The sequence below is a fragment of the Berghia stephanieae genome, chromosome 1 (genome assembly GCF_034508935.2).
Source record: "Berghia stephanieae isolate SIO BIC M18660-M18661 chromosome 1, UCSD_Bste_1.3, whole genome shotgun sequence".
Lineage (NCBI taxonomy): Eukaryota > Metazoa > Mollusca > Gastropoda > Nudibranchia > Aeolidiidae > Berghia > Berghia stephanieae.
In genome coordinates, this window is record NC_088360.1 from 63,582,101 (window position 1) to 63,594,371 (window position 12,271).

Here is a 12,271-nt window from a genome sequence, read left to right on the forward strand (position 1 = left end):
TCATCTCAAAGTTTACATTGTCGCAAGTTCAAGTTCAAGATTTTTTTTGTTTTTTGTTCTAATCCCCGCCAACCTATGTAATGGCCCTCTTAATTAGTATCAATTTTATCAAGAATTCAAGTCAAGTCTACAACTACAATGGCAAACCTATCGCGGAAAAGGAAGATTCAGCTGATCAATGCATTTGAAAAGTCTGGCATTCGACAGAAAATCATCGCATAGGAAATTGGCATACCGGCCATTTCTGTCTCGACGATTTATAAGAAGCATGACCTTGACCTAGATGCTCCTACCCTTCCGCTTTTCGCTGAATAATTTTACTTAATTGGTATACATTTCGCATTCAAGGCATAAATTCCACTTTTCATATTTCCCAACCCAGGAAAAAAATTGTTTAAATCTCTAGTAAAAAAAAGTGAGCTATGGCTTATTTCGTCAGCATCTCCTATGGTCAAATGGGAGGTGGAAGCGGATAATAATATATTTTTGGGAGGGTGGTTGACCGATGTATTATTATTATGTTGACGCCAATATATGAGGTCAATGACCTAGGTAATATCATTGTGTATGGTCAGCTTTTTTCCCAATTTAATTTTAGCCCTGTGTGTGTGTGTGTGTGTGTGTGTGTGTGTGTGTGTGTGTGTGTGTGTGCGTGTGTCGGCACTCGCGTTTGATTAGGTGTGTGTGCGTTGAAGGGGGGGGTCGGACAAAGTTAAATCCATCCATTCAATGCTTTGCTCTGAGGCGGCCAGAACCTGTGTCCTCTATTATTATTTGACCCCCTTTTTAGTCTTTACACAACCTGCACATTTTTACACATATTATATTTTATCATTTGAGTACTTTTGGATTGTCTATTACATTTTCTGTTGCAAAGCATGTCATAGTCAATAACAATAAGTTGATTCCGCTTTTTGATCTCAAATTCAGCTTCTTATGTATTCTGATTCCTCTTTGGGGCTATTGGGGATAAGAAAGAGCCTCTGATGACCACTACCGGGACCTCTACTTCTCTGGTCAATTCAACGCGACCAGCAACGTCAGCGAAAAGTGCGAAATGAAGGGCCATACTTATTCAAATTGGCTTGCTTTGTTCACATGCATTTTGCTCATTTTGGTTACACTCCGGTTAAGTTGATTTTCGGTTAAGTCAATTTTTCCCCCTGTTCCCCTGGGCATCGTCTTATCCGGAGTCTACTGTAATTAGATTCTGAGGAATGTCATCAATTGAGGTAGCAAAGATGTATCTTAAAAAACACTTATAGGTTTTGTGGGAATGATATACACATTCGGAATATGTTTAGATATTTATTCATTTTATTTTTGTAGGAGGTAGAAACCAGATTTCCAAATGGATTGCCTTTATTGGATCCAGTTGAGGACATGGGCATCAAGGAAAAGGCTCTTCAAGACACAGTCAAGGTATTTGTTTTTTTGTTTATTGCATACTGATACTTTTTTTTTTTTTTTGGGGGGGGGGGGGGGGGTATTGTTTATTTGGTGCTTTCAGTCGGACGCTTAAATATCAATGTAAGTTTCAATTTAATATACGAAAACAGATAAAATGGCAGACTTGCCAATTTCCCATATTGTAGTACCATTTTTGGACCCAAATTCATGGATACGATTCCAAACGATATTGTACGATTTTTTTTGGGGGGGGGGTTGATATTGTTGGTTGTTTTTTTTCTCTTTCTCAAGCGTGATTGATGTTGAAAATTGTACATTTGATGCAATAATACCTACATGTCAAACATCAACTGTTGACACCGTGGGTTTTTTTTTTTTGTTTATTTGTTTTTTTGGGGGGTCTTTGGGTTTTTTTTTGTTGTTTTTTTGTAAACCCAGGCCAGCTTATCTTATGACCCTTTTAATTAATATCAATTGCATTAGTTAGATTTAATTCCAATATGTTAGATGTTGTTGGGGCGGTCGGGTGACTTGTGTCATTCTATGTCGCCACAACATTCTTTTAATCTTGTTGTTTATCCATTTATTGTTTTTTTGGGGGGGATTTTTTTTGGCTTTTTTTTTCAAAATAAACTTTTAATGATTGAAATAGTTGGATAGATAGAAATATTATGGTGGTTGTGGATTTCGTGGGAGGGTTAGGGGTTACTTGGGCGAATATTAGGGGATATATTGGGCTGGTAGTTTGTAGTGATGTTATTCTTTTTGACAGATATATAATAACATAGGATATAAGAGATATGGTACGGTTAGATTAGGGGGGGGGGGGGAGGTTGTTGTGTTGTTCTGATTGGTGGGTTGCTGGGAACCCGGGCCATCAGTTTACAAGTTTAATTTCTGTGGAATAGCATAATAGAAGGGGGGGTTTAGTCGGTTTCTGATTGGTGGGGATGTCAGGGGCCTATCAGATTGTCGGATTATTCAAATGACCTAAAGTTTTGGAAATACAGTTTTTAGAGTATGTTATGGGTGGGAAATAATATATTAGGGGAAGGTTAGGTTTAAGGTGTGGGGGGGGGGGGGGGGGGTGGTGTGTTGAGTTTGTTTCCATTGGCGGATTGCTGGGTACGAGGGCCAGTTGGCTTACAGGATTATTTATTTCGATTGTATTTCCTGGGTTATTGTTACATTATGGGGGCAAATTGGTTTAGTCGGTTTCTGATTGGTGGGGATGTCAGGGGCCTATCAGATTGTCGGATTATTCAAATGACCTAAAGTTTTGGAAATACAGTTTTTAGAGTATGTTATGGGTGGGAAATAATATATTAGGGGAAGGTTAGGTTTAAGGTGTGGGGGGGGGGGAAGGGGGGGTGGTGTTGAGTTTGTTTCCATTGGCGGATTGCTGGGTACGAGGGCCAGTTGGCTTACAGGATTATTTATTTCGATTGTATTTCCTGGGTTATTGTTACATTATGGGGACAAATTTATGAGTGATAAAGGAACGTTGATTAATTGTTAGTAACCTAATCCCTTGCTCCTTAAGGAGTCCAAGGGTGGCCACCCACATCCCACTCTCTAGCCAAGCATGGGTCGCTGATTTATCTATCTGCACGTGATCTTTCCCTATGCAGCATTGGTTAATGTATTACACTATGGGTTTGGTTAAGGTTATGTTATTTGAACGAGAGTCAGGGTTGGAAGGAGGAGGGGAGGGGGGGGGTTAGGGACTGTGTGCTAAGGAGTACAGATTGTTGTAAGTTTTTAAAAATATTATTATTATTTCTCCCGAGTCAGCGTGGACTGATCCCGGCTGACATCCCGGCTGACAGTGTTTCTGATTGATGCATCATAATTTATACTATAATTATCATTTCAGTCAGTTATATGATGCCGATTTTCACTTCTATTTTTCTCATACCTTTTTGAGGATTTGCATAGAATTATGCAAGTTTATTTAATACTTTAAATGGCATTTAAACTTTAACTACTTGTTAATTAGAGAATGTGAAATGAAAATTAGATTAAACTAACATCTTTGACAGTGAAGCCTTCATTTAAAAACTTTGTTGCTAATAAAGTTAAACATAAATGGATTATTTCCCTTACTTTACAATAACTAAAATTACTCTATTTTGATTTTTAAAATTTATAATGATCTTCTTTTTTTTTTTTTATTGTATGAGTCTGGTTTGTTTTGCTTTTTTTATTGAAAAGTGAGCAGCTTTATGAACACTGCTTGGTTCAATATGAAATCACTAGAACCATTTTAGAAGTATTTAACTTGTCTATACATATTACATATGTGGGAAATAATTGGATTAGTAGTAGTAGTAGAAGTTGGGAGTTGTATTTGTAGTAGTAATAGTACTAGAGGTGGTAGTAGTAGATGTGGTAGTAGTAGTAGTTGTTGTAGTAGGAAGAGGAGGAGGAGTGAACACTCAAAAAAGAAAAAAAGAGATCATTAAATAACATATATAGAAAATATCTTGTCCCTTTTGTAAAATGTCATTTATTGAATTAAACCCACTCTCTCCTATTTTTTAAATCTCAAACTTCCTCACAACTGATTCATTGGAGTGACAGTTGTATTTCACCATCACAACTTCGTTTGGTACACCAGCACCATCAACTTCTTTTACCACCACCACCATGGCATCTCCACTGCTACAACCAACATCACAGCATTGTCATTGCCATAACATCACTTCTACCACCACCGCCACCACCAGAGCTTCATTATCACCACCACCATTAGAGCACCATCGCAACAACCACCACCTCTTCCACTGACATTAGCATTAATGCTACTAATATGCTTGGGGTCTTTTGGTCATTTGAGTGTTTCGAAAGCAATATCCTTATTGCAATTTCTGACCTTTATACTAATTTAAAATGCTCATTTAGTTTAGTTTCTCGACAAAGCAAATAATTTGTAATTACTATTACTGCAAATGTGTGTTTGAATGATGAAGATCAGATTATATTTTAATTTGAGTTTGCTGTTAGCTTTTATATAAATGTTTGTATAGTGCGCACGTTGTTCTATATGTTCTGACAAAATACACTTTGTATCTAAAAAATTTTACTGTTTAGGGCCATAGAATACACTTTTCATTCTGGGAAGGTTGGCGGGTCTGAAATGGACATTTCGGGTGTCCCCTTTATCAACAAAACAGGATGTATGAAACACTACAGGCGAATTAGATGTGGTAGTGGCGTTGTTCAGATGAATAAACAAAAACATTGATGGGCGGGAAATAGTATGCTCCTTTGTAAGGAAGCATGAATCAAAAGAGAACAATAGATATTAATGAGCCAAGGTCAAAAGGTGCCAATTTTTTTTCTCAAAATAAAAGTGACATAATAGTCCATTCATGTTTCTATATGTGTAGCAAAAACCCTGTACTTCATGAATCAAAGGCCCTTTAGATAACTTTAAGGTCTAACGCAGCATAATATCGTCAACAATACCTATAGGTTGCTGGTGTCACCTGTGACTGGTGACACCAAAATGAGACAACAAACTCAATAAACAAATGATTTTTGTTGAGTATCAAACTTTATTTAGTAAGTTATAGACAAAAAGACAATCAACAACAATCATAGTACAATAGTATTACCAACTATTAGAGAAAATGTTACTTTTTGGTGTCATCGGTCACAAGCATACATAGAATGCAAGTATATTATTTCATAAAAATGTATGTACATTAACAACAACAACAATATTGCATATGTTTATTACCAGCAATGTTCAGAAACTTTTGGAATAAAATGTTGGGAAATAATGTGACCAAAGCATATCTTATTTAGCGGCATTGTGTCACTTGTGACATTAGACCGATGACACCATTACTTATGTCACAAGCAATACCAAATTGCAATTTCGACAATATATCATTAATTTCAGTCAAACCAGTGTAATAACCACAGTTAAATATTGAATTTAATAATATTCAGAGACCAAAGACTTCAAAAATAGAAATTTACATGGAAATTAGAGCATCTGAATGTGACTTGTGACATGAGACCGGTGACACCATTACTTATGTCACAAGCAACACCAAATCACAATTTCGTCCATAATATATCATTATTTTCAGTCAAAATAGCACAATAAGCTACTCTAAAATGAAATTCAATAATATTTTAAGAAACTAAATACTTTCAAATTGGAAATATACTTAGAAATTAGTAATACCATTGTTGCTATTACTTTGGTCAAAATCGGCACTAGAACGCAATTTTGCCTCAATAAATCAAGAATAGTAACTGAGCACATGTAATATAGCCTGTTAAAATGTAATCAATGACATTTCAAGCTTTGAAGAACATGAAAACAGAAATACATTAGAAACTTCAAACTTAAGTGTCACCTGTGACATTTTAACCAATGACACCAATGGTCACAAAGAGTACCAGAAGTCACACAAACACTAGATAAATATCAGCCATGGTAATGAATTCATGTAACCATACGGTAACATCCGCCCTACTGCTCAAATCTGCTAGTTTGTAGTAATTTAGTGTGTTAATAGTATATCAAATCAAATTTCTTGACAACCCTTCTTTTATCTGGATTCGTCAAAAGCTTGAGTTTTGTCTTTTTCTTGATTGATACAACCCTGAAACATAAAAAGTTAGAATTACAAGGAAATAATTAATTGTGTCAAAATCACAGTCTTATGTGAGATGTCATAATATCATATTTGTAAATAGAATAACAGCTGAAAACATACTCTTTTGGTGGCACTTTGTAATATCCAATATCAAGTGTTGCTTGTGACAATGTAAAATAGCGATGACACCAAAGTTCAACTTACCTTTTCTGCCTGGAGCCACGCTGGAAAGGCAAATGAAAGTGCTGCACTTCAAAGACTGGTAAGAAGGGTTGATCAAAATTGCGAATCGCCATATAACGAAACAAACTTCCACGTGTTCACGCATGCCGTGTTGCTTGTGACAAATGACACCAAAACCAATAAACCTCAATATCGGTAAAACGGTATACATTTACTCCAAGATTTGAGTTCAGATAGTAAATCTATGCTTTTTTCTCATAAAACAATTTATAAACATTAAACATGAGCTTTAAAGTTTCGTGTCGAGTCTTAGTATTGTGCTGTGTTTGATGACACCAAAGGTCACAAGCAACACCAAATTTTTAAGAAGTCCATATGAAACTTAATCAGATATGTAATATACTGCAATTGCGTTTAAAAGTAAATTTTGACTTTATTCTATTAGTCAAATTTCAATCACGTGAGCTAAAACATCACATTTAATTTCTACATGATTTCTAAAAAGGTGATGCGTTGACCTCTTTCTAAGCATATGACAAACAGCATTCAAATTTGACTTTCAAGTTGTTTATTTCATATTCTGTTGAACAGAGTATGTTGAGTTATCTCATTTTATCTCTTCTTCATATTATCAATTGATTACAAGCATTAACCCAATGAATACAGCCCATAATTAAGTAAAAATCAAATTTTCTTAACACTGGTATCAGGCGGGCACCTTTTGACCTTGGCTCATTTACAGAATTCAGTATGTCATCAGGACCTTGGCTCTAATAAAAGGTTAAGGGAGGTAGGAGTTGGAGAGAATGAGTGTGTGTGTGTGAGAGAGAGGAGAAAGAAAGAATCTACTCATTTGGGCAAAGGTCAGTTCACAACCATAGCAGAGACCTCACTGACTGATACTCTACCTCGTACCCCAATTCCGAATTGGGTTACAAATGAAGAATCACGCTGTGACTGTCAGTTCACGTTCGACTGTCAAAAAGGCTGGACGAGTCTTGTTTTGTCTATTTAATGCAAACCATTGTGTTAATTTTTCCTTATCCTTATTGGATTTTTAATCTGTTATTAGACCTGTGACATACCAATTCCCATTGGAGCATATTATTAACACTGTGAAAGTGGTGCTTAATGATTTAAACTTTTGAGGGAAAATGTTAAAATTACTTCTAATAAACAATGGAGCCAGATAAAGTTGAAGATTTGAATAGGGAACTTTCTACCCCCGCGGGGGAGAAAACTAAACAGTTCCCATAACATCTCCCGAGGGAGTGTTAATTCATACAAAAGTATATTATTAACACTGTGAAAGTGGTGCTTAATGAATTAAACTTTTGAGAAAATGCTTTAAATTACTTCGAATAAACAATGGAACCAGATAAAGTGGAAGAGTTGAATAAGGAACTTTCTACCCCCGCGGGGGAGAAAACTAAAACAGTTCCCATAACATCTCCCGAGGGAGTGTTAACATACAAAAAACCCAATTTCTTCTCCCGCGGGGAGAGAAAAGAGGGGTAAAAATGGAGAATGTAAAAAAGACAGTAGAACATATCATAAAAGGAAATTAGAATCTAAAACAAAAACAATTGGAAATGAGGCAGTTAATCAGGGGCCATCACATTTAGTGAGCAAGGAAACCCACTCTAATACCCACGCCCATAGCAGTCCCCACGCCTCAAATTCGGAATTGGGACAGTTAATTGTAGAAGTTTCAAGTCACTAACGCATCTATTAATGACTAATCACGACTCCAGCGAGCCGTCGTTAAAGAAACGAAAGCCGAATGAGAGCGAAAAGGGGGGAGAAGGCACGCACACAATGACCGCAACCAGTGACCTCGACGAGCTAGAGATGCTCGAAAATGATATGACATACGAAGATGCGAAAGAAAAAGAGGTGAAAGAAAGTGAGGACGAAGATGAAATTGATAATGAAATAAAAGAACTGGAACAGTTTTTTAATGTATCAGAATCGTTTGGTGAAGACATTCACGAATCGGTGGCAAAGATAGTCAATAATGGAGTGTGCGCTAATGTCAACAGGGGAAAAAAAACAAAACAAGAAAGTGTTGGATAAACACCTTTGCCCTAAAAACACCCCCAATCTCAGAGTCCCTCGAATTAACCCTCAAGTATGGCGTATACTGCCTACTTATGCAAAATCTAAGGACACGACCATCAATAACATTCAATAGCAAAAGTTTAACCATATTAATGATACCCACAAGCTTTCGAAAGCCGTGACAAAACCTGGAACGTTTCACTGTGATGGAAAATCAAAAAATGGTTAAAGGAGGATGCCTTACCCCTCACCATCCCGAACCCACAAAAGCAGAGGGGGGAGAGGATGGCGACCGATAACAAGAGGAGGACTGGGAGGAAGGAAACACTTCTCACAGAACCAAATTTCACTTTAGGACAACAATGACAAATTATGAAAGGAAAAGAAGACAATAGCGCAAGTTTAGAACATCAGATGCCAGTAATACTGGATGGGGTGGAGAATTTGCAGGAGTTAGAACTGGAGGTTTATGGTCAGAAGAAGAAAGAAGATGGCATATCAATTGTCTTGAATTGAAAGCGGCTCTTCTCACTTTGAAAGCATTTTCTTCTGATTATAAAGGCCACTCTAAGATTACTTTATTTTGCGACAATACGACAGCTGTATCATGTATTAACAAAAAAGGCAGCATGAAAGAAGAATGCAATAATATAACCAGAGAACTATGGTTATGGTGTATAGAGAGAAATATGACAGTCACAGCGGTACACATACCAGTAAAAGAGAATACTAAAGCGGACAAAGCTAGTAGAGAAAAAGGGCTTGAAACAGAGTGGTCTCTAGAGAAATCTGTCTTTGACGACATTAACACAGAATATGGACCCTTCCAAGTTGACGTATTTGCTAGAAGAATAAATCATAAAGTAGAACAGTATGTCTCAGAGAAAAAAGATGCAGACGCATGGAGAATAAATGCTTTTTCATTTTCTTGGTCTCATTTATATGCTTATATTTTCCCTCCTTTTAATCTAATTATCAGAATCCTACAAAGAATAGAAACCGAAAAAGTGGATTGTGTCATGATTGTTCCGTTTTGGAAATCACAACCATGGTTTCCAAAACTCATAAACTTATTGACATGTTCCACCCCTATTACCAAAGAAAGCCAACCTTCTTCATCATCCAGTAACAAAACAGAAGGTTCGCCCCATATTACACAACAGCAGAATGATAGCCTGCCGCTTGTCCGGGAAATTCTCGAAAGTGCAAACACTTCAGAAGAAATTAGTGAAATCATTATCAATTCATGGCGACGAAATACCAGAAAACAATATACTACATACATCAGGAAATGGCTGGTATTTTGTAATAAAATCAGTAAAAATCTTTTCCGCCGTTGGCATCAACACTACTTAAATTCTTAAAGAAATCTCTATAGATACCACGAGGAGAGGGACAAAAAGACAATGGAGTTAGCGGGCATTGATATCAGTATTTTTAAGCCCCATTCCACCCGGGCAGCATCTACTAGCAAAGCGGCCACAAAAGGAGTTCCACTTTGTATAATACTGAAAGCGGGAAGATGGAGGTCAGAGACCACGTTTAAAAAATTTTATCATAAGCTAGTGGAGAGAACGAAAAAGGATTTCAATAGGGCAGTACTGGATGAACAACAAATGAGTAGTGCTACGTGGATTTCGTAATTTACGTCATAACAGACAAACGCTTTAAAGCTTCATTTGTAACCCAATTCGGAATTGGGGTACGAGGTAGAGTTCGAAAATTAAACGAACTCACCTGTGATGTTTAATTGAAACTCTGACGAGTCCAATTCCGAATGGGGAACAAATGCCCACCCATTGGTAAACATCATTTAAACTCATTAGACTATGATATAATAGTGTTATAGATTATACTTGTATGTATGTGTCCCATCCCGTTCCATTTGTTCCGTATGTCTGTTCTGACTCGTTAAAGCCTGACAGTCACGGCGTGATTCTTCATTTGTTCCCCATTCCGAATTGGACTCGTCAGAGTTTCAATTAAACATCACAGGTGAGTTCGTTTAATTTTCGAAATATATTGTCATGAAAATGATTAAGACCATGAAAGCCAAAAATTGATGCTACCTATCTTCATAATTGATGTGGAGTAAAAAAAAAAAGTCATTTAATTGAAGCAACAAATAAATTCAGGAGTGTGCCTATTTCCCGTCCATTGATAAACAAATGCACATTGGCTGAGGGCAAAGGAGCTGCCATCTTGGATTTTTTATGCTCCTGTTGCTAGCCTGTATTTGAAGAAAGATTTAAACATGATGTCAGCAAATGTCCTAAACATGTTGAATTAAGTTATTTGATAAATTATTTGATATCACGAAAAAAAAAATAGTTAGGGATTTCATGAATTAAAAATTAATTGACACCCGATCTGACATCCAACATGGGGTTTCAAAATGAGGTCATGAAAATTTCACTTGTCCTAGTCTGCAAGTGATAGAAAAATCATCATTAAAAAAAAAAAAAAGAATTAGATGTAAAATAGATTTAATAAAATTTGAATTAAAACACATACCTTGAGATTCTTTTAAACAATCCATTGAAATCATATCCATTTTACGAATAATCGAATAACACAGATACTTCACTTAACTGGGACAATGAGAAAACGATGTCACGACGTCAGAATCGAAAGTGAAAATTGAATTTTTGGTGTAGTGTGGATATTGGGAACTCGCATGTGTTACACAAATTTCGGAAATCAACGAGATTTGGATATTATAGAAAAAAATAATTCCTTATTCTATATTTAGCTTTTAAAAATTGAAATTCGTGAATTTCCAGGCATCCAGGCATTTTTTTCATAAATAAAATAATTCGATTTTTGAGGGTCTAAATGTAAACAAATCAAGTCATTATTGATATCATTAGAAAGAGCTTTAATTCTCATCTCTTGATGTTATTTATAACACGATTCAACTAGTGTAGACCTGCCAACCGGTATATGTGGATACGATTCCAAAGGATTTACTACGATTTTTGTTGTTGTAATATTTTGATTTTTTTTCTTCTCAAGCATGAATGATGTTGAAAATGACATGTCATACATCAAATGTTGACCGTGTTTCTGAATGATACATCACAGTTAGTACTATTGTTATCATGTCAGTTAGTTATATGTTGCCGGTTATCACCAATATTTTTCTCATAACTTTTAAGGATTTGCATAGAATTATGCATTTAAGCTTATTTTATACTTGTTAAATAGAAAATTTTAAGTGAAAATTAAATTTAACTAACATCTTTGGCAATGAAGCTTTCAATTAAAAACTGTATTGCTGATAAGCTTAAACATAAATGGATTATTTCCCTTTATAACTGCTAAAATTACTCTATTTTGTTTTTAAAAATTTAATTATCTTTTTTTAAGATTGATTATTTTGTATGAGTGATTTATTATTTTTTTTTCATTACCAACTGGGCAGCTTTAGGAACAAAATGGTTCAAAATGAATCCTCTACAAGTATTTAACTTTTCTGTGATATGTGTGAATTTCCCATCATTTGACCAACAGTAATAGTATTAGTATATCGTAGTAGTAATAGTGATAGGAGTAGAAGTAGTAGTGGTAGTAGTAATAGTACTAGTCTAGTAGTGGTTGTAGGAATTGTTGTAGTTGTAGTAGGAGGAGGAGTAGTTAATGCTATAAAAAAGGGAGAGAGAGAGACATGAATCATTTTATAACATAATGGAAATTATCTTGTCACTGCTGCAAATTGTCATTTCCACTATTAGATTGAAGACCACTCTCACAAATATTTTATCTCAAAACTTTCAACTGATTTACTGGGCTGGCAGATGTATATCACCATCACAACTTCATTTGGGACATCAGCATCATCATCTCATACCATCACCACCATGGCATCACCACAGTTACAACCACCATCACAGCATTGTCACTGCCACAACCACCACCACCACATCACTTCTTCCATCACCACCACCACTAGAGCACCATTGCTACAACCACCACCTTCTCTTCTCCAGGCACTAGCA

At 36.0% G+C, this 12,271-nt stretch overlaps 1 protein-coding gene across 1 annotated transcript in view; it reads left to right on the plus strand.

The window, feature by feature from the left end:
- The window catches only part of LOC144979222 (exosome RNA helicase MTR4-like), a 171,522-nt gene that overhangs the window by 107,358 nt on the left and 51,893 nt on the right, over positions 1-12,271 (plus strand). Inside the window, exon 19 of the mRNA XM_078925833.1 lies at positions 1,330-1,422. Coding sequence (XP_078781959.1) covers positions 1,330-1,422 — 93 coding nt within the window. The remainder of the gene's footprint in view (positions 1-1,329; positions 1,423-12,271) is intronic.